Source organism: Myxine glutinosa, chromosome 10 (genome assembly GCF_964187855.1).
Source record: "Myxine glutinosa chromosome 10, kmMyxGlut1.1, whole genome shotgun sequence".
NCBI lineage: Eukaryota > Metazoa > Chordata > Myxini > Myxiniformes > Myxinidae > Myxine > Myxine glutinosa.
The window spans coordinates 52,140,305-52,163,836 of NC_136270.1; the positions used below are offsets into that span (position 1 = coordinate 52,140,305).

A 23,532-nucleotide genomic window follows, 5' to 3' on the forward strand; every position below is an offset into this window, starting at 1 on the left:
CACGCTTACAATAGATATTAATGGCGAGGGTTCTGTGGTCGTTCGTTTTGGCTTTGCGAATGGACCAAACCATTCCATGTAAATAGGAGGGGGGTTCTGTGGTCGTTCGTTTTGGCTTTGCGAATGGACCAAACCATTGCATGTAAATAGGAGGGGGTTCTGTGGTCGTTACTGCCACGTGGTTTCAAAGTTTTTGTTGTTGCTTGCACGCATGTTTTTTTTGCAAGCACGTACGGGCAAGCACGTACGTGCGGGCACGCCCTAGTATATATAAATAGAGGTAATATTGAGTTACGGAATTAATTACTTTCAACAATGCAAAGGGTAAACCAAGATCAAGGGTACCAGTGCTGACCGATACCTCAGACAATGATTAGGCCTTCATTGCTGCAAATCCCAAATGATGATTGGCCTCAACAGATTCGATTACTGGACAAACATGAATAACTGTCGATGATTCTTGGGTCTGAAAAGTTTTCGGAGCAAGAATTATTCATTCTTTCTTTTGCTTATAAACAAATTAGTAATAATTGACCAAATGCCGAAATTGGATCTTTTATGTTGGGCACACAATTTTAAATTTACAAAGTTGGAACAATTGCTTTGCAAATTTTTGAAACTAAGTGACAAGAGTCACATGATGATCAGGTGGGAATTTCGGACTAGTGTTCCGCATGATTGATAGGTCAGTGGTCGACTGACATGCAAATGGATGTGTAGTCAAATTAGGATAAATTATGGTGGGAACTGAAAGGGTAATTTCAATGTGACATCATAGGGGTTTTTCTAAGAATAAACTTTTTGGTCTATTTGTGTATTAGCATTTATAAAATTGAAGGACAAATTTTATGAAATTAAAATAAAATTGACACCCATCTTGATCTGTAAATAATGGTTCCAATGCAAACAAATATGCATAATGCATGTGTGTGTGTGTTTTTGTGTATCAATCTTACAAGATTGTTGACACCGACAGTGTGCCTGTCTGGAAATGGATAGTTATATGTGGATGGGATTGGGATATGTGGATGGGATTGAATATCCAGAGAATCCGTAAAATAAAATAGAAATATAATTTGATTATGAACATTATCTCTTTTGTCAAGGGAAATGGAATATAAAAAATTTGATGTGCTGGGTTATGAGCAGCCATTAATTAATAGTAAAATTGTGAGTAATTTTGGGATTCCATTTTTTGATAGAATGTATATGAGAATAACATCTATTTATGGATATGAGCTTCATAAAAGGAAATGAGGAAGTACAAAATCATCCAAATTTGGGAGAGGTCTTACACTGACTTCCCAGAATACTCTGCTCATGGATTTTATATATATAAACTTGAATTTTATCAGCATATAAATTGTGCTGTATGTATGGATGTGTTTTAGGCATAGATGATATGGGAAAATAGTAAAGAAAATTTTGCTGGTTTGAACTATTGTGGGTTTTCAGTTCTGGAGTTTAAACAAAGTCACTGGTTAACAGATGAGAAAGGATAGTAAATAAATTATTCTCTGCTGGGCAAATTAAGTACGATATTACTAAGACTTATGAGAGCTATTGTTCCGCCTTACAGCAGTGGAAAATTATTGGGAAAAATTAGATCCAACATAATGAATCTATAAAAGAATGTGATAGGGATAATATCCTCAATTTGTACTAATTATTTGATTGTGGTTAAAGGAATTAAGTCATCGTAGTGGATTGTTAACAGCAGCCTGAAAATGTCCTGAGAGTGTGCATCCATGTAATCAGAAATCCCAGATGTGTTTTTTACAAACAACATTTTGGTAGAGGTCTTGTGTGGAACACTTCCTTGGTAGATAAAAAACGGTACTGCATGCTGGCAGCCACTTTTGCGGCCAGTTAGGCCAAACAAATTGAGAGGAAATTGTAGTTAAATACGTAAGTTACACATGGCTATTTGTAAAAAAGGAAATTTGTTGAGATGGGAAACATTTTTTCGAAGGTTTATTAAGGTGTTATAATATGACATGTGGCAAGGCAAACTATTGGATGGGAAAATTAGATCTGGCTATAGAATAAATTTATTGACCCCTTGAAGTTAATTCTTCGAATCATTGTTTCACTGGCATTTTTTGTTCAAATTGGAAATAGTTTGGTAGAGCTTTGGTTAAAACCTTTGGTTGCGGTATCTTGGAACGAAATGATAAACCATAGGAGATTGATAAGAATAGAAAAAAAGATGGACCCAAAATAGAAAGTTGGATTCATGCCCCTCATTGCAAACAAGCACATGGGGCTAAGGTGGACGATCCCACAGAAAATGAGGCTGCACCTAGCAGCCCAGCAGAACATTCAGTGGTAGATAAATGATAGTCGTGATTTACAGTCATTTGAATTACATTTTAACACCCCTTGCATTGATAAACATTACATTTTCAACATGTGATATTCCTACTTGGAATAGTGACATTTATTTGCCTACATGACATACAATTACCTGCTGATATTAATACAGCATGAGTGAAAAAAATGTATCACAACTACACTCATGATCAGGGGATTGAGTTCAACCCCGGGAGATAGGGGGATCAGGGTAAGACAAATAATCTGATTATGTTACATATTAAGGGATTTTCTTTATTTACCTTTTAGGAAGCTTGTTAGTTTGGTATATAATGTTAAATGTCATCGACATATAACTATGTCATAGATATGAATATATACAAGGAGTAGCAGACTTGTTTGTTGGTTTAGTAGTTATATTGGCAATTGTTTTAGTGGTGGCTTGCTTGAAAGCCTTAGTGACGGTGTGTTTGAATAAGGTAACCAACAACACGATGATAACGCATGAAGTGACAAATGAGGAAAGAAATGTGGAACCAGAAAAGGAAGACTTTTTTGGCGACATAAATACTGAGATTAAAAGATTAAATCAAGTGATGTTGCAAATGAATACAGTAGAATTAAGATAATGGCATAACGACAATGTTATGAGTTGTGTCAATTACAATATCAGTGAACTCATATCACCACGAGTGCCACACTGTTAAGGGAAAAAGAGGGAAAAGCAAAAGTGGAGAGGAATTATGGTAATAATACATTATGTTTAATTTGTTGGTTTGGGAAAATTGTTGTTGGGAATTAGGTATTCCCGTTTGTGATTGTAATCATATACAATTAATTTTCTTAGAGTAGTGCTAAAATACCTGCATGAGTTAATTTTTGAACTATATTAACCTGAAAGCAATTGTGGATGCTATTCTTAGTTTAGTAATAAAATACATACCTGATTGAATATTATTTGTGTGACGCATATAAATGAATATAACTTTTTGTGTTAAGGAAAAACAACAAATTGTTGAATGTGAAACTGTCGGAAGATATACATGATTATGCTGATTTCATGGTAAGATGCACCCTATCTGATCCAGTGTGTGCGGAAAGCAGATTCAGATGTGACTGAGCATAAAGATAAGACGAGATCACATTTTGGAGGGATTGCTAACGGAATTGGGAAGAAGTTCGAGAAAGAAAATTTGTGGCTAAAAAATGAAGTTAATCGTGACATACACCCTCTTTCTCAAAGAATGATGAAGACATTCTCCCGTGTAACTTGGAGATGAATGCTTACCTTCACCAAGGAAATTTATGTGACCATTTGCCTGGATCACACTGCAACATATGAAAGAAAGGCGATCACTTACTCTTGTTCGAAGACTTCGAACATTCACCACATCAGAAGTTGCAGGACAACGACATTTTACCTGCAACCTCTGTGAAATGCGGGGACATATGTTATTACTTCACCAACGTCCGGGGAACCAGCATGGAGCTGCAAAAACGGCTGTGCCCTTGTCACAACAGCTGTGCACGATTCTGCTGGTTGCTCCTGGTAAGGACCATGAATGACCTGAACACCATGGTCCCAACATCAGTGTGGATGCATCCGGCATCCCTGTTCCACATCTTGCTGGCCAATCAACGTCACACCAATACTTGCTGCCCACTCACAATGAGGGAGGAGGCAAGTCGACTACAACTGGGTGAAGGCCTTGTTCAAGGAATCATTATGGTTCACAGCAAAAAAGTGGCAAGAATGCTACATGGAGAGAAGGGTCAGTCTATGACTCCGCAGTGTTACCACAACAGCGAAATCCTACACGAAGTAGTGCAGGAGCTATGAAGACATTAGGAGAAAATGTTTCATACCTGGATTCAAACACAAGTGATCAGCCCTTCCTTTCAAACAAAGTCAACATTTGTGTGGAGGCAAACGTTTTTTGCCAGATGGTGCAGATGCTTTACAAAACTTGAAAATGAAGTGAAATTGTTGTATCTTGGTGATGGTGAAGTGTTGTTTTGAAAATATATTTGTGATGCAAATGCAATAGATTGAACAATATGGAAGGAGTCAATGACCAACGAAATGTTTTGTGATTCTTGCAGGATGACGGTGTATGCCTAAGGGAATTTGATTACCAAAGTTATGATTATTTACTTATACTTGTAATGATGTTTACTTGTAGTGATTGACTGTTTACTTATATTGATGTTTAGATTAATGGTTAATATAAACAAAAACAAAAAAATGAGGGAATTGTGGAAATGTAACTCAGTGTAACTTATTAATTGGCACTGGTAACTTATTAATTAACCTGGTAACAAAGCAGATACATTTTACATGCAAACTCTGTTAAAGACGAGTTTGTAAATGAGTGTCAGAATGTGTATGAACATGGTAATCTCTTGAAACACCTGGTCAAGGCCCCAGGCTAGAGCACCCCCCCCCCCCTGCTGTGTAAATGGAAATCACAGCAGGAGGGGAGCGAGCTGATACCAGGACTTGGTACAGGCATGACCTCGGGGCATTAGCGGAGAGGAGATTAAGTCCAGTTTGGCGATATAAACGAGAGCAAACGTTGAGTAAAGTAGACTTGTCCTCAGAAGCCCTGCCCGACGGAACGATGGAATGAACGAGTACGGCGCTGCGGAAGAACATCAGCCGAACGAAAAGGACCATGGAAAAGAGTTAATCTCAGCCATTGAATAATGCGGTATTATTTGGTAAATGGAATGAAGTGAATAATAAACCAGACCTTTTGTAAACCTGTGTCCGGTCATTGGAGTCCTGTGAGTCATACACAAAATTCTTCTACAGAATGCACACCAGAGAGTGTGCAGGAGTGCACACCAGAGAGTGTGCAGGAGTGCACACCAGAGCGTGTGATTGGGTGTGCAACAGGAGAGTGCACACCCATGGGTAAGTGTGCGCTTATTGGGTGTGTACCAGGAGAGTGCACACCCGTGGACATTACGGAGTACGTAATGGAGGGGTGTACGCGAGGGTGTGCGATGGCCGATTGTGTTACGGAGTGTGTAACGGGGAAGTGTGCGGTAAAGGAGTGTGTGGAGGAAAAGTGTGTAATGGAGTGCGTGAGGGGTATGAGTGCGCCATGATGTGCAGGTGCGAGTATGGTGTGGGAGAAAGAATGCACATCGGACCGTGTGCAGAGAGAGCGTGTGGTAACAAAATGTATGGAGTGTATGGGAGGCGCTGGAGCGCCGCGTTTTGCGAGTGTGGAATGGGTCGCGTGTGGTGAGAACGCGGCCCGAGCATCGACGCAGACCGGGGTAGCGTTTAGCGCGACGTATAGCCGATGTGAGCCCTCGGTGAGCTGTGTGCTTCGTGTGCAGCGGGGATCGGCAGGGATTGTGGCCGCGGGGGTCTCACGAGGACCGGCGTGCACGGTTCGCGCCGGGCCTCGCCCTGTATGGTCGGTGCCGCGTCTTCGAGGGAAAGGCGATCGGCACGGTTCAAGGGGGGGTAGGAGAGATCGGAGCCGCGCCCCCTGGCGGCTGCGGTGCTCCGACCGTGGGCGGTTGGGCCATCGTGCATGGGACCGCAAGGCTCTACGTAGGGATGGCGCCTTGAACCTTGGCCCAACCAAGCCTCCTCCCCTGAATCGAAAATGCCGGACGGACCCAACCAACAGTAGACCAACCACCCGCATGCATCGCTCGGCTTTTCGAAGCCGAGCTGTGACGAAAATGTATTTCCACCCGGAGAGGCTCAAGTATAGTGGACGGATAGCCATAGTGTTGGTGAATGGTACCCTGCGTGGGGGAATGGTAGCTTTACCATTCCTCACTCTGGGCTCATGAGCATTAGAGTAGGGGGATGGCAGTGAAATGCACATGGAGGGACCAGCGATGGTTACCTCCATGGGGCACTGAAGCTCGCTGAGGGCGGGCTAGTTTAATTGATAGGGAAATCAGCAGACAGTCGGGACAAGATTTAAGTAGTGACATTTGTACAGGTAGAGGGGACGTAGTTAGATTAGGTGGATGATAATGACGAGGGTGTGCTTAGTGTAAGGGAAGACGGGGAAGCACGAGTTTTAGGGGAAGTAGTCAGCTAGATGATGCTGTGTGTGTGAGGAACTGTGTATTGAGTCAGATGGAGTTGTGTTGGAGTGTATGGGAAAAGGGTGTGTGAGCACGAGAGGTGTGCCAGAGATTTGGTGTGTGAGAAAATATGGTGCGGAATAAAAGTTGTGGAACGCTTAGTCTGAAGTAAAAGGTGTGGAATGCATGGTGCGAAGGAGTGAATGGGGGGAGATGGACCCCTTCACGAATACCCGTGGTGGGTATTGTAAAGCCAGGTAGAGGGCTGAGGAAAATTGTTGGATATTGACACCTGTGGTGCGGGAAGTGGCAGTGAAGTGCTTTGGTTGGGTGCATGAGTCTATGAAATGGCTGGGCGTGTGGCTTTGTTGGTGCGTATGGTTATTGGAGCACTCCGCCACTGGTAGTTTGTCGGCCAGGTGAGGCCGCAGGTAGGCTCTGGGAGCCAGTTAGGGTTGTGAGTAGTTGTTCAGTGGGGCCCGAGGATCCAGGAGAAGGACCCGGGTAGCCCAATGCCAGAGAGGGCATCAGAGGGGTAAAGAGCCAGGGAGGGCCTTCCCCAGTTAGGTAGTCGCAGGAGCAGGTAAGCTCGGGTGGTGACTTCAGTGGCGGAGGTGCGCAGGTAGGTAGACCTGCTCGTGGAGCCACACGACCCAGCCCCAAAATTGTGCAAAGGCACAGTATGAAAAATTGGGGAGTGAGACCCAAATTCAGGGGCACCACAGAGTGGTCAATGGGAATCAGGTTTTTAGAACCACATAGTTTAAAGAGGCCAATTGGCAGGGGATGACCCCAGGTAGTGTAAGTGAGTTAATGTCAGTAGAGTAGTTAGGATGAGAGGAATTCCCTTCGCGCCATCCACATCCATTCACCAAGGGAAACGGAACTCCACACCAGGGCTTTGAAACTGCTTGAGTGAGTAAGACGCATCACGACGTAGAGTGACATTGTGTTGGTTCCATCTCTTCCTTCCTCGGAGGGATTGGAAGACAAATTTGGAATTAGAGTTGATATGGGAGACAGAACGTAGTGACGAATTTGTAAATATAAGGAAGGGCTAGGGTACTGTAAGTGTAAGCTGACGTTGGGGGGTACGGACGGTTAGGGTCGAGTCTGCTCTGCTCGCTCCTCCGCGCCCCTCGCGTTGCATTACCTTGTGTTGATGTGTACCTTTGCGCCCTTTCTGCTTTGCTGACCGTGCTTTGTCTCTCCCCCCACCCCTGGACCCACTTTGGAGTTGTGCAGCAACATGGAACTGTGCAGCAGCATATTGCTACACCTGTGCAGCTGAACTGTGCAGCACTTTGCTGCCCGTGTGCAGCACTTGCTGCCACAGACACTTTGCTGCACATCATCACATTACACATTATGGACCACAGGTTTTGTGGCCTTACACTTTGCTGCAAACTCACCTTGCATCTTCGGACCACTTGTTTTGAGTGGCATCAATGTCACGCAGTTGGACCACATAGGGTTGGCCCTGCTGGCAAAATAAAAACAAACGCACTTTTTGTACATTTTTATTATTGTTGTGCTAGGAAAGAAAAACTGTAAGTTTTATTGCACACAGAAGATGCAGGAAGACAGAAGATGCCAGACCAGCAGCAAATGTGAAATGTGTGTGGTGAAACGAAACGAGGCGGTTCACCAAAACTCCAAGCTGTGAGCTTTTATTCACTTGAATGCGACTGATCTACAAAGAAAACACAAAAGCTATTAAGCAAGCATCTCTGGCCACTTTCATTACCATTACGCCATTGCAGAGACATTAGCAAATATAACACAGATCTTGCAACAATCTTACCAACTCGATGACACAAGAGAGCGGAATGACCCATCCTTACTCATAGCTGGTATATAAATCCTCCCCACGCGGTCGGCGTCGGAATAGCATTGGGACATGAACGCACCCCCACGGTCTGAATGCACAAACCCCGGATAACCGAACAGGACGAACAGCTGACGTAGACATTGTATGACAGTGGAGGACGTCATGTCTGAGCACGGAAAGGCGAATGGATAACGACTGAATTCATCAATTACCGTCAATAGATAACGAGGCCCCCCTGCTGTGAGTGTTGATATCGGCCCTTTAAAATCGACGCTTAGTCGTTGCCATGGTTTCGTCGCTTGAATGAGCACCCGTAACGGCGGCTTATAGAATCGCGGCTTCAACTCTGCACCCACGGAGCAGGTGCGGCATAGATGTCGGATCTCCTCGATCGAGAAAGGCAAATTGCGAGAGCGCACAAAATGAGCGAATCGAGTTACCCCGGGGTGACATAATGAGTCATGGATGCTCTTTAGAACATCGGACGTCATTGCAGCACAAACCGATGGGCGAGAGAGCGCGTCGGCTACCACATTCTCGCTCCCAGGGCGATAGATTATGTCATAATAGTAATCAGCTAGTTCGACCCGCCATCGTGTGATTTTGTCGTTTTTAATACGCTGAGGGTGGTCGTGGCCGAACATAAAAGCCACCGACTGTTGGTCTGTCAGAAGATCAAATTTCCAGCCCAGCAGCAGATGGCGCCACCTCTTGACCGACTGGACTACCGCTGCCGCCTCTCGTTCCACTGCCGAATGTTTGCGTTCAGTCGAGGTCAGTGTCCTCGAGAAGAATGCCACAGGTCGTTTGTTTTGCGTTAGGGTACGAAATGTGGTGAAACGATGTGGTGAAACGAAACGAGGCGGTTCACCAAAACTCCAAGCTGTGAGCTTTTATTCACTTGAATGTGACTGATCTACAAAGAAAACACAAAAGCTATTAAGCAAGCATCTCTGGCCACTTTCATTACCATTACGCCATTGCAGAGATATTAGCAAATATAACACAGATCTTGCAACAATCTTACCAACTCGAAGACACAAGAGAGCGGAATGACCCATCCTTACTCATAGCTGGTATATAAATCCTCCCCACGCGGTCGGCGTCGGTACAGCATCATGAGTAACGTTTGAGACGGAGGGCATCCCTCAGATCGAACCATCTTACTTCACGACAATGTGAACTTTTGATGACTGTGTATTTGTGCATTGCTGTGATTTTCTCCCCTCCAACTTCTTTCTAAAAAGGACAGGTCCTGGGTCATAGAACTGTAAATAAGTTAGATTGTGCATGTATATAAAATGCTGCCCACCGGCTTTATGTTTAGATTGAAAATAATTCCGCAATTCAGTTAATTGTGGGCGTGATTCTGTAGTTAGCTACTCAACGCAGTAGGTGGGACATATTTAGTGTTGTAAAACTGTCGCATACACAGGTTAGAGTAAATGTTAGGGGGAACCACATCTAAGTGTCACACATAATTAAAAGTTGGTCCCGACTCTTTCTCAAAACCGGTCGTTCCAGCTTTTGTAGGTTCGACTCGGGGACGACTCTGACGAGGGAGGGGGGCAGTGTTGCGGTTTTGAGTCTGTCAAGTGAGTGTAATAAAGGTTAAAGTCTGTCCCCCATAGTTAGTCACACAAGCAACATGTAGCCTCACGATAGTATAGTTATGTCTTAGTATTTGTGAGCTTAGTTCCTCTCCAGTGTTAATTCTGCGTTGAGTAGGAGCGAGGAAAATAAGCCCGACTGCCACCCATCATCCTACGTCCGTAGCCTCAATCCCTTTTGCGTTAACGTTGGTTCATATTGGGCGAGTTAACAAGAGGCAGGCAGAGGAGGATCGGGGCGGAGTCGAGGTGGAGCGGCAGAAGCAATGACGGTAAGCACGAGCTGCCAATCAGAGCTCGAGGGTGGTGGTGGCGGCGTGGCGTCAGAGGGCGTGGTGAGAAGAGTCGGCTGAGTTCCAGAAGGTTCGGGGGGGCGTAGCTATAAGACCCGCTGCGCAAAGCCCTCGACAGGACTAGCACGTGGAACACTAATAACGACAGGACTCGCAGAGGAATGCCGGATAAGCGCGAGAGGACTGCTGCCTGATGAACTTGACCATTGCACGAGAACGCGCGCGCTAACCAGCTCGGAGTGTATTGAAGAAGAGGAGTTGGTCGCTACATATACGCGGGCGCAGCCAGATGCGCTTAGAACGAATAGCGCATTTGAGACGCGTGAGTGAACAAGGCTGGGTAACCGCCAGCCGCGCTAAAGTCCGCCATCTACCGTTTCGCCCCATCATCCCTTTGGACGAGAGACGCGCTACGAGTCCCTGCCTTCGCCTGCCACCATCTTCGCGGGACGTGCCGGGGACCGTGGAGAGCTGGACGAGGACCATCTCTGGACGCGTTGGGGAACACCTGCCCATCTGCAATCCCCTGTGTGAGTGTGAGATGGGCCCGTTGTCCAAGGGATAAGTTAAGACTGCTTAAGGATTGCTCTGTGTCTCTTCGTCCTTGAACTGTAAATACGTGTGGGAATAATGAAACCCTTGTTCTTTCTTTCTGATTCGATCGTTCCTGTGGTTTCCTCAATTGACTAAACGTGGCACGAATAAGATCGCTCCAATCGGGTTCCAACATCTAAGACTGCGCGGACCAGGTATACGCAATCCGCTCGGCGTACTCAAACCACATGTGGTTTGTGCGAGGCTTGTTACCTCGCTCCCAGGGCAGCGCGGGGACTTAGGTACGAGCGAAAAGTAGTCCCGAAACCCAACGCCGCGTGTGTCCGGGAGGGACGTAATACGTCTCGGTTCCGCCAGGCCCAGTAAAGACAAGGGGATTAATCCCCCCTTGATAAGGGGAAGAAGGCCGGCGTAGAGAACTGCAACAATATTATAGGTGTCATCTCTTACATGAGAAAGAAAGATTACAAACCTGCTAAACATCCAATAAACAAAGCTTACAAACCTGAGTTTTTTAAAATTTAACAAACCTCATTTTCTGGTGACATTATACTAAAATAGGCAATTTGGCATCTGTCTGCCTGTCTGTCTGATGCTTTTTTGACTGCGATATATTCCGTTGTTACTTTTCTAATCTCAACCAAACTTGACAGGATGACTAAGCGTTACATAATGAAGGTTGTAGCACATTCATGATCCCCCCTCCCCAAGGGGGTTTTCTCCTCCGAGCGGGTTTTCCCCGAATAGTGCCGTCAATGGGATTGCGTGTTGAGGAGTATATCTATGTTAAGTTAGCTTTATCGTGGCGTTTTCCCAAGGCCGCTTCTAATAACCAAACTAACGATAATAGCATAATATTAATGTTATTACAAAACAATATTAATACCAATAATATTGCACCTTCTCAAGGGGTTTTTCGTCCTTGAACAAACATCGAGTCAACGTTTATAAATAGCTTATCATGGCCTTTTCGTGGGAGCAACGGCCTCTACCGGAAATAAAAATATTCTATATATATTTTATTTATAAAAATATATTTAAAATAAAAATATTCATCTCTCCATACAGGTTGCTTCTGATAAACCAGACGTGATCTGCTTAACAGAAACTTTCCTCCTTCATGATGTCTCCGATTCCTTGGTATCTCTCCTAGGTTACTCCCTCCTCCGGTATGATAGACCTGAGCCTCGTCCTGGAGGGGGAGTTGCTATCTTTATAAAAAACTCTCTTCCTCACTCGCCCTGCACTGCCCTCTCTCCACCTCACCCCCAGGAATACCTTTGGCTACGGCTTCCCCTTCGCTCCCACCTTTTGTTCATATGTGTGTTGTACCGTCCACCAAACAGTGATGACTCCATCTACATCTCGCTGTCTGATAATATGGACCAACTTCTATCTACACATCCCAACTCTCTCTTCCTCATATGTGGTGATTTCGAATTGTCACCATGCCAGTTGGCTGGGTGTGGGTTCCTCTCTCACCAGCCATGGCTCTTCAGCAAAGGACTTCTGTGACTCACTGGGACTGACACAATCTGTCAATTTCCCGACCCGGATCTCAGTCAACGGAGCATCTTCTCTTCTGGACTTGGTTATGACAAACTTCCCTGAAAATGTCTGCTGCTCTTCTTCTGCTCCAATGGGCTCATCTGATCATGTACTTGTTAAAGTGGACATCTCTCTGACCATTCTCAGAGAGCCTCCTCAGCGTCGACGAGTCTGGCATTTCATTCAGGCCAACTGGCACGGTCTTCAAGCAGCCATCAATCATCTGGACTGGTCTCCCATCTCTACCGCCTCTGACATCAACTCATCCTGGGAATTCTTCCAAAGTAAATTGCTCTCTCTCATGCACAGATTTATCCCATCTCGTCTTCAGTTGTCATACCCTTCCTCCCATCCATGGTACTCGGAATCTTGTGGTGAGGCTATTGCCCAGAAACAACTTGCTTTCGTCTCCTGGAAAGCAAATCCAACGGAAGGAAATCTCATTTCCTTTCACAAAGCCCGAAACAAGTGTGTGTCCACCCTCAGGAGAGCCAGGAAACAATATCTCTCCGTTCTCAGGACAGAACTCTCTTATCTGTCTCCCTCTTCCAAATCCTGGTGGCTTCTGGTCAAATCTGTTTCTGGTGTTTGTTCCCCCTCCATCCCCTCCCTCACCTCAAACGGCCACACGGCTGATTCCGCACGTGAAAAAGCTGAATGCCTCAACTCTGTGTTTGCCTCTAAATCTTGTGTCCCAAACCCATCCCTCTCTGTACCCACCGTACCCAGCTGCTCCTGGACTCTGTGTCCTTTCCTCCTGACAAGGTGGAAAAGTGTCTGTCAACCCTCGACTCTGATTCTGCAACTGGACCTGACGGCATCAGCCCACAGGTCCTAAAATCCTGTTCTTCCGCTCCTTCACTCCCTCTCTCTGTTCTCTTCACCCTCTCTTTTGCTCAAGGTCATCTGCCATCTGCTTGGAAAACTGCCAACATCACCGCTTTGCACAAAAAAGGTGCAAAACAGATCCCAGCAACTACAGACCAATCAGCCTTCTCCCAATTATCAGCAAAGTCATGGAATCCATCATTGCTTCAGATATGAAATCTTTCCTCTTCTCCAATGGCTTGATCTCTGATCATCAATTTGGTTTCAGACCTGGTCACTCTACTCTGGACATGCTGCTTCTGCTTTCTCAACAATGGATGGAGGTCCTCAATGCCAAACAGGAAATTAGAGCTGTCTCCCTTGACATATCACATGCCTTCGATATGGTCTGGCACCCCGCTCTGCTCACCAAACTCTCCTCTTTTGGTATCCATGGAAATCTCCACGCATGGCTGGCGGACTTCCTCTCTAGTCGTAGTCAACGTGTGGCCCTGAATGGGTTTCTCTCATCTCCTCTTCCTGTTCAGGCTGGAGTTCCCCAAGGCAGTGTTCTGGGCCCTGTGCTTTTTCTTGTCTTCATCAATGATCTCTCTGACTCTCTTGAAAATCCTCTCTATCTCTTTGCTGATGACTCTACTCTCTGTTGCTCCATTCTTCATCCCTCAGATCAGCAGTCTGCAGCCTCCTCACTCTCTGCAGACCTGGACATAATCACAGACTGGGCAGACAAGTGGAACATGTCTTTCAATCCTGACAAATCTCACACTCTTACGATGTCTCTCTGAAAAGACCGACTGGACAACGCTCCCATCCACTTTCTGAATAATCCTCTCCGAGAAGTTCTGTCACTCAAGCTTTTGGGTCTCACTATCTGCCATGATCTTTCCTGGGAAAACCACATTTCAAATCTGGCCTCCAAAGCCAGTCGCCGACTGGGCATCCTCCGTCGTGCGAAGTCCTTCCTTGGCACACCTGAGCTCCTCACCACATACAAGGGTTTCATCCGCAGCTCAATGGAATACTGCTCTCCCCTCTGGGCTGGTGCACCTGCCTCACACCTAGCTCGTCTTCACGCTGTTGAAACCAAAGCATTCAGAATCATTGGAATCTCCCGCGATGAAGCTAACTCCAAGGGCCTCTCACTCTCACCGCAGGCAGGTAGGTGGTCTTTCTGTCTTCTACCGACTCCTCTCTGGCCTTGCCCCCCCAGCTCTCTCTGGGCTCTGTCCAGCAAATATTCCTACAGGTCGCACAAGATCTGCCTGCAACCCTCTTATGGTTAAACTGCCAAAATCAAGACTCTCTGCTCACCTTCACTCCTTCATTCCTCTTTTCTGCTGCCTCTGGAACAAACTCCCTCACTCTCTTCAATCCCACTCCACCCTCCAGGTCTTTAAAACAGCTGTTCACCACCATCTCTTATCTTCCCCCATCCAAAACATTGATCTTTTCTATCCCCGCTAATTTCACCCCAATTCCACTTTTCTGAAATACCAACTTCTGTCCTGGAAGTCCTTGGTGTCCTTGTGTTTGATACTTCTGCCATCCCCCCCCTCCCCCCCCGTTCCCACGCCTCCTCCCCCCAAGCCCTCTCCCTCCCACACATCTCCCTGCTCGTAAATGTTGTGTGCCCTCAAGTGTTTGTGTGCTTCCCCTTCTCTTGTCTTCCGCTCCCTCTTTTTATATATTTTGTTTGTCTGGTTGATTTGTTTGTGAAGTAAATGTAGGCTCTTTCACGAGCCTCGATTCAGTATACAAAAACCAAAAAACCCCCCCAAAAAAACAAACACATGATTAGCTTTTTAAAGTCGCTAATGCTGTTTATAACATTAAATGAAGAAATTTGTAGGGATCCTGACATCCGTGAGGTAAGTATTACTTGCAGAACTGAGCGAAAATCTACTGTACTCTATATACCCCGCAAGGGCTGGGTTAACAAGATGGCCCTTCCTACCGCTAATGTGGCGTTTTTCGTCGTGAACTTTTGAAACTCGCTCCTGCTGTTTAACACGAAACGAAGGGAGGAAGACCGGGGTGTGCTCATTTACCAAGCAGCTAGCTAGCACTTGCAAAGCCAGCCGTTCCTTAACAGTTTTGAATGGAGTGCTTGCTCGAATGCTTAAACCACTTGGCAATCTCTCCACAAGAATCTTGGTAAATGAACACACCCCATTCTTGAGACCAGACCATAGATCGTCTGTAACTTATGTACCCCAAAGAGGAATGACCCTTCCTGCCCCTCCCGTCGTGAGCGGGTGTACTAGTCCAATAAAAAACGAAATTAAAAATACTATACAGTATATCAAAATTTTCCACAAAACCTAAACAAATGCTGGAAAACCAATTGTACTGCAAATGTTTATTTTGTAACAATCCGTTGAGCAATCAAAGGATAAATATGCATGCTCACATATATTACATATTCATATTTTTAACTTTTAAGATTTATATTTATCATTCATTGAAACCTCCCCACACCGCCTCCTCCCCGAACCTCACCCACCCCCCCCCCCCCCCGAAAAACAAATAAACCACAAAAACTTTGGAGAACAGAAATATTGAATTAGTGTGGTAAAATTAGAGGCAATGTGAAGCTCAAATTCTAACAGTTAAGATAAACATTTTTTTCCCAACGCCATTACTGTAATTCGATTAACACTGAAATGATCAAAATTACACTATAATGCAAATATAAAGTTATAAACCATTTTACTTGTAATCAGACCTAGTGTCCCACCTGTGCCTGTTGATCAAATATACTCCTACAAACAAATACAAACATCCCAAACCTCCAACACATTTCTCAAATTCCCACAAAACTTTCAGGTGGAATCAAGCAGAGCAGTGGCAATTTACAACAAGCTAAACGATACGAGATTTTATAACAAAATGAACACAAAGCCGAAGCAAAGACTGCAGTCGCGAAACACCTGTCGCCGATTCACTGCTGTTTCTTCTCGTCTCGGGGTGTGTATGGAGGGGGCTGCTCCTGTCATACAAACAAAAAGACAGTCAGTTGCGACTACAATGTCAAAACACAAAAAATAAAAAAATAAAAGGATCCCAGGAGCATGTAGGAAAATTACATGCAATATGTTGCTATTGGGTAAATTCACGAACAAATGTTTATCAACTACCCCACGAACCCCGATCCAGAGTTAACAATCTACACTCCCCCTTCTTCACTTTTCTCAATTTAACATTGTTCAACCACCCTTCCGAATTGCATAAATAAACCAGAAGGGCACTCGGTAGTCGGTAGAGCGCATACCTCCGCCAGGCTGAGCTGAACCGTTTATGTTTTGTATCCCACTGATAGGTCGGATCTGGATTCGGACCAAAACAAAATTTAATCGGCTTGTTGTTTTCACCGAACCAACTTGTCCACCAAGTTTAGTCATAACTCGTCCATAACTTTTTAAAATATCATGTTATATATCGCTTTTGGCCCGATTTCTCAATGGAGAAGAATCACTTAATATTAAATAATTCTCATATATCCGAATCCATAGTCAGATCTTCCCCACAAATCGAATCGATTATTCCTCGTCACACAACCAACATCTCCACCAAGTTTCATCCAAATCCGTAAATAACCTTTTGAGATACCATGCTATACTACGTATGTCGGTTTTAACCGCATCACTCAATGGTGAAGAATCACTAAAATTCTCTGATCCGGATTAGAATCTTCACCAAAATTGAATCGGTTCGTCCTTGTCTCGCACACAACCTGTCCACCAAGTTTCATCCAAATCCGTCCTTACATTTTTGAGATATCGTGCCATATGTCGGTTTTAGCCCCATCACTCAATGGTGAAAAAGCACTTTAAAATTCCCTGATCTGGAGTCGAAACATCACCAAAAGTGAATCAATTCGTTCTTGTCACAACACCCAACCGCTCCAAAAAGTTGTGGACAGATTTGGACGAAACTTTGAGACATCCTACTATAAATTGTTTTTGGCCGTATCTCGCAATGGTAAAGAATCACTTTCAAAGTTCTTCAAGCCAGATCCGGATCTTTACCAAAATGTAATAAATTAGTCCTCGTCACATACACTACATCTCTGCCAAATTTCGTCCGAATCTGTCGACAACTTTTTGAGATATCTTCTTCACAAAGAAACAAACATACAGGGGTGAAAACATAACCTCTATCCACCATCGGTGGTGGAGGTAAACAGTATATATTTTACATAAATATCAAGAAGTGGTAGAGGAGAGGTGGGATGGGGGTGAAGAGGTGGAGAGGAAATCAACAAAAAGGAAATAGGGGATCAAATTGGAACCTGGCTGGGGTCAAAGCAACTCAAATGAAGTGCTCAGATGGGAACAAAAAGCAGTGCAATGTAAACGTTTTGCAATCATGAGCCCATCAACTGACTCTTTGAATTTCATCTTACAATTATTTTAACCCCATAAAGGCTTTGTACACCTGTTCTCCCTAAAGCAGGCTGCACATTCCATAGCGACACATCAACGTTTGCCATCCATAAACATTTCACAAGGGTTATAAAAGCACACAGTTTACTATAAAAAAAAAAATTCCATCATCAAAATCAGATGTCAATGGGAGAGACGAAGGAATCGAGCGGTGAAGTCATTTCATTGAATGCATTCTCACCATGGGCATGTACACGTTTTGAACGTTGACTGGATCAAAGTATGCGGCTTCTGCGACCTTTCCACTGGCTGCAAAATAAATAAATAGCACTTAATCAACCACAAATCCATTTGCAAAGTGCAAAATGTAAAACGTCTCACCCCAAAATAATAATGTTTGACATTAATAGGATATTTGGGGAGGTTAAATTAAATTCCTAAATAAAAGTCTCACATTTCCTGTTTTCCACCAATATGTACGAGATTACTTTCTACAAACGAATCTTCGCCTTCAACTAAAAAGTTCAGTAAACAACAATTATTCACCGTTTTTATTCCCATGCTTTAAAAAATAATAATAGAGAACCAATGGGTCTGTAGTTCACCTGGCTTGTTCCCAAAAACTGGAGTGACAGAAGGATCAGGGTAAAAATAAAAGCTGGATTTAGAATACACATTTTAGGACATATTGTATTGACATGATGTTCACAGTAGTTCAATCCCTGCTGTCTATGAGCCTCAGTTTGAAATATTTACCACTTACGGTATGATGATGTCACTTCCTGTTATGTCAAAGTTAGCCCTATTTGATAAGGTGCAACTCCAAGGTGTCTACAATTCATATTTTCAACACATTGCCCACTTTCTGTGTTAAGACATCACTGGTGGCCATATTGTGTTTTGGATCAGCTTATTTTAAACAAACGTTCCCACAGGTCGATCATATATTTTAGGTTTTAAAGAAGGTTTTTGAAGGTTTTCTTATGCTCCAATATGGCTGCCATGCCACATGACTGATGACGTCATTGTTAACAAACCATATTTCCCTTGGGTAGTTGATCACAAATTTAAAGTTTCGCTTAGTTATGCGGAATGAGAAAATAATATCGTCAAAGGTTTTCCTGTAATCCAAAATGGCGGCCAAACTGGATTGAAATCAATACTTTTAGAACCTTTAAAGTTTAAACTGTACAATGGCCAACTTATAGGAGAAGAGATAAGATGCTATGAGCAAACATGAGTTCTACTACACCAAAGAATATTTAGCCAAGTTTGGGCACAATCTCATCAGCAGCTTGAGAAGTTGCACTTCTTTAAGGACGAACGGACCACAACGCGCCATCCCACAAGCTCACCTGAACTATGTACCAGGTGACCTAGAAAAAAAGGGAAATATTGTAATCCCCTCCATCTGGCTGACTATCTCTTCTTAAACGGTTGTGCAGAAATTCACCAAATATGGTAGTTAGGATCACACTGCAAGGTTTGAGAGCAGTACCATTTTTGGCCCCATTCACTGGGGCCCTGTGCTGGGGTAAAAAGGTCAAATACCAAATTATGCAATTACAGGCACATTTTAAACGTTTTTAATTAAACGTTGTATATGCAAACAACATTGGGGATGCTTGAAATATCCAACAATCTTTTGGATTTGACCCCAATTCCTGCCCCAGAGGGTCACAAGGTTCAAAATTGAAGATTTGATATTGGGTCATTCAAGGTTGAACGTTTTGCCATCTTTCAACTTTGTTTTAGGTGGGTAGCATGGGGATTTGTGATGGCACACCATGGATTTTGCTCTAGTTTAGTTTTGCAACTAGAAACGGGTTAACAATATATACAAGATAAAAAAACTGCCCTTCTGACATAATAATGGTAACATGCATGACATAAGCATCATGCACAAATGCACCACATCACCTTCAATACTGGATGGTTTCTGTGCACTCGGGTCTGTTTTAAAAAACCGAGACGTGAAAGGTCACAAATTAATTCACCGTACTTGTACCAGGCAACTGGAACAAATCAATTGGACACACTCACGTCTCTCAATGCAAGTGCGAGTCATATAGCACGAGCCACGAGGGCCATATAACTGCACTCATGCGACGATCTACAAGTTGCGTACTTATCTAGACATCACAGAAGTTAGGAAATTATCTGATCCAGAAGGACAGGTTATTTGCTCGTAACGACAATAAAAAAACGAAAATATTCATCGAGTGTGAAAGAGAGTGAGAGTCAGAGTGAGCGTGAGAGTCAGAGAGTGAGCGTGAGAGTCAGAGAGTGAGCGTGAGAGTCAGAGAGTGAGCGTGAGAGTCAGAGTGAGCATCAGAAAGTGAGCGTGAGAGTCAGAAAGTGAGCGTGAGAGTCAGAGAGTGAGCGTGAGAGTCAGAGAGTGAGCGTGAGAGTCAGAGAGTGAGCGTGAGAGTCAGAGAGTGAGCGTGAGAGTCAGAGAGTGAGCGTGAGAGTCAGAGAGTGAGAGTCAGAGAGTGAGCGTGAGAGTCAGAGAGTGAGCGTGAGAGTCAGAGAGTGAGCGTGAGCGTCAGAGAGTGAGCGTGAGAGTCAGAGAGTGAGCGTGAGAGTCAGAGAGTGAGCGTGAGAGTCAGAGAGTGAGCGTGAGAGTCAGAGAGTGAGCGTGAGAGCCAGAGAGTGAGCGTGAGAGCCAAAGAGTGAGCGTGAGAGTCAGAGAGTGAGCGTGAGAGTCAGAGAGTGAGCGTGAGAGTCAGAGAGTGAGCGTGAGAGTCAGAGAGTGAGCGTGAGAGTCAGACAGTGAGCGTGAGAGTCAGACAGTGAGCGTGAGAGTCAGACAGTGAGCGTGAGAGTCAGACAGTGAGCGTGAGAGTCAGACAGTGAGTGAGAGTCAGACAGAGAGTGAGAGTCAGACAGAGAGTGAGAGTCAGACAGAGAGGGCCGGGGTCAGAGGGCCGGGGTCAGAGGGCCGGGGTCAGAGAGGGCCGGGGTCAGAGGGCCGGGGTCAGAGGGCCGGGGTCAGAGGGCCGGGGTCAGAGGGCCGGGGTCAGAGGGCCGGGGTCAGAGGGCCGGGGTCAGAGAGGGCCGGGGTCAGGGAGAGACGGGGTCAGGGAGAGACGGAGTCAGGGAGAGACGGAGTCAGGGAGAGACGGAGTCAGGGAGAGACGGAGTCAGGGAGAGACGGAGTCAGGGAGAGACGGAGTCAGGGAGAGACGGAGTCAGGGAGAGACGGAGTCAGGGAGAGACGGAGTCAGGGAGAGACGGAGTCAGGGAGAGACGGAGTCAGGGAGAGACGGAGTCAGGGAGAGACGGAGTCAGAGAGAGAGACAGAGATCAAACATGGAATGGCCTCTGTTATTTTTCCTCTGTTCATGACACACGCAGCACACACACATAGGAAGAAATCGCCCATTTATGACACTAAATAAAAACCAACCGGAAACATGACATTGAGCACTACCGCGGATAACATCGACCTGGTGAGCACACAGGCACAAAAGGTCCGTGAGGCCACGCCCCAAGGAGCAGTGATTGGTCCGGGATTTGATTGGTGCAAGGACTGGTAAGATGCGGCTCGCTGATAGGAGCAGACATGGAGACGTCATGGGATGATGTCAGAGCCTTGAGTACAAAACAATGAGAACGATGGACATTTTCTCTCTCAGGTTCTGGATCTGGTGGTGAACGGTCGTGTCCCGACATCGCTCTTCTTTTTTGTTTCTCGAGTCCTGGCTTTTGACAACGGTCGAGCCTCTGGACTTCCTTGCATCGTCTGGCTGTGGTGTTGATGAACAAGTTCGTGAGGATAAGTGCGGCTAGAAGAGCGAGCTGCGTGCCAAGGCCTACTGCGCGTCAACGGGCGTGTTTTCACGGGCACGGACGTAGAGGCCTCAGACGATCTTTGATGATTCCCGATGTGGTTCAAGAGCAACTTTGGTGCAAGGACTGGTCAGAGAGGGATGGTGCAAGGACTGGTCAGAGGGTCAGGCAACTGGAACAAATCAATTGGACACACTCACGTCTCTCAATGCAAGTTGAGTCATATAGCACGAGCCACGAGGGCCATATAACTGCACTCATGCGACGATCTACAAGTTGCGTACTTATCTAGACATCACAGAAGTTAGGAAATTATCCGATCCAGAAGGACAGGTTATTTGCTCGTAACGACAATAAAAAAACGAAAATATTCATCGAGTGTGAAAGAGAGTGAGAGTCAGACAGAGATTATATCTCCAGACAGTATCAACAGAGAGTGTTGCTAAGTCCCCACAACAAATCGCACACGTTTATTTTCGTTCAGTTATATCTCCATTTGTCTATAATCGAGTCTGTGTGGGGACGTCCCGTTTAGGAATTATAGTTTTTATTTGGCAGTTTTATTTTGTTAACCACATTTTCTTTAATAAAGCCAGTATTTTTGTACAGTTTAATTCCGTGTCATTTGAGTTCATTTATCCAGGTGCGATGACGTCAGGTGGACCCGTGCAGGTAAGCGCTCACAGCTTCTCCCCCACTTGCTCCCCGCCAATATAACGAAGGTCCGCCTTTGAATTGAACGCCTCGGAGTTAAAGCTCGTTTGGTCATCTGTGTTCCCTGCGGTGTTCACCAGAGGGCAGGCACACAACAATATTAACAACAGCATGGTTACATCTCTGCTTAACAGGAAAGGATTTGATGATGGTCGCGCACGCTTGGAACACGTCTTTCAATCCGGACAAGTTTCACATTTTCAGCCTGTCGTCGGAAGGATCAAACAAATTCACATGACTGTTTCCACAACCAACCAGTGGAAGTTCAATCTCTCAAACTACTGGAACTCGTCTTGGGCAAAGAAATAGATTACCCGATTAAAATTGTTTTCCACTCTCGGAACCGGGAATCAAACCCTAAATGTTACAGGACTGATTACCCGCCCAAAACGGTCCAATCAATTATAACCTCTCATGCTCAACTAGAATAAAAGCTGGCCTTAAGAGACTGGATATACCAAGTCCTTGCTTAGTAAATCTTAATTTCTCACAGCCTACAAGGCCTTTGGCTGTATCTCAATGGAATACTAATCTCTTGTATGAACTGGTGCCCCTGCTTCACCTCTTTCTGGGAGATGGCAATGACCTTTCGATTACACAGCATCTATGAGAGACAGAGACTGCAACACAGGGCCTGTTGCTCTCATTGCAGAGAGGTTGCTTAGGTTTTGCTCCATTTTCTCTTGATGCTTTTCCATCGTCTCTCCTCAGGTATTGCCCCCCTCTGCTCTTTTATCCCTGCAGATCACACATGTTCTTCCAGCAACCCACTCCTTGTGAAGCTCCCAAAATTCAGGCTCACTGTTCAATCTCCACTCCTTTGTTCCTATTCTCTTGCTTGTGCAACATCCTCCCTCAGTCTGATCAATCCCACCCATTATTCCAGGGCTTCACATTGGCAACACACCAACACAAATGTCATCTGCCGTGCCTACCATTAGGACCTACCATTAGGCCCCGCCCCAACCTTACTTGCAAGTAGCAGCATACCTTCTCACTTCCTGCACTTCCTTCCCTCCATTTGTTCTTAATCTTGCTACATCCACATGTTGTCTTACTAGCCCCTGATCAATGAAGCAGGTATTGTGCAACACCACTTGAGAGACAGACCACATACCCTCATCATCTCTTAAAAAAAACCAGGGAACCTGAACTCAACTGGTCCATATCAATATGGTTAGAATATGCATAATAGAACCACAAACTATATAGTTTATATGTGCTAAAAATATATGACAAAAATTGTTTTTCAATATGGCCGCCCTGCCGCAATATGCTGCATAACAAGTTTCATCGGATTTAATCAATATTTGTGACTTTTAGAGCGTATACGTCAAATTGTTTACAGACGACAGACAGACAGACGGACGACGGACACTGGGTGTCGACAAAAACTCAGCTGGACATAGTCCAGTTGAGTTAAAAAAAAATTGCATTCATCGCAATATTAACCGATTGGAAGGTTTACAGCATATAAAAAAGACCCCAAATACCTCCATTTGCCATTGGAGCTGAAGGGGCAGGTCCAAACGGTCCGGGATATGGGGGTGGAGGTTGCATGAACATTTCATTTACGGGGCCTGATGGATAGGCTCCTGAAA

The 23,532-nt window shown here is 44.9% G+C and overlaps 1 protein-coding gene across 1 annotated transcript in view; it reads right to left on the bottom strand.

Annotated features, from left to right (window-relative positions):
- Positions 1-15,384: 15,384 nt before the first annotated feature.
- WBP2 (WW domain binding protein 2) overlaps positions 15,385-23,532 on the bottom strand; it is an 81,327-nt gene continuing 73,179 nt past the window's right edge. The window contains exons 6-8 of the mRNA XM_068127649.2: positions 23,425-23,526; positions 17,667-17,734; positions 15,385-16,029 (exon numbers count right to left, since the gene is read on the bottom strand). Coding sequence (XP_067983750.1) covers positions 15,982-16,029; positions 17,667-17,734; positions 23,425-23,526 — 218 coding nt within the window. The 3' untranslated portion in view covers positions 15,385-15,981. The remainder of the gene's footprint in view (positions 16,030-17,666; positions 17,735-23,424; positions 23,527-23,532) is intronic.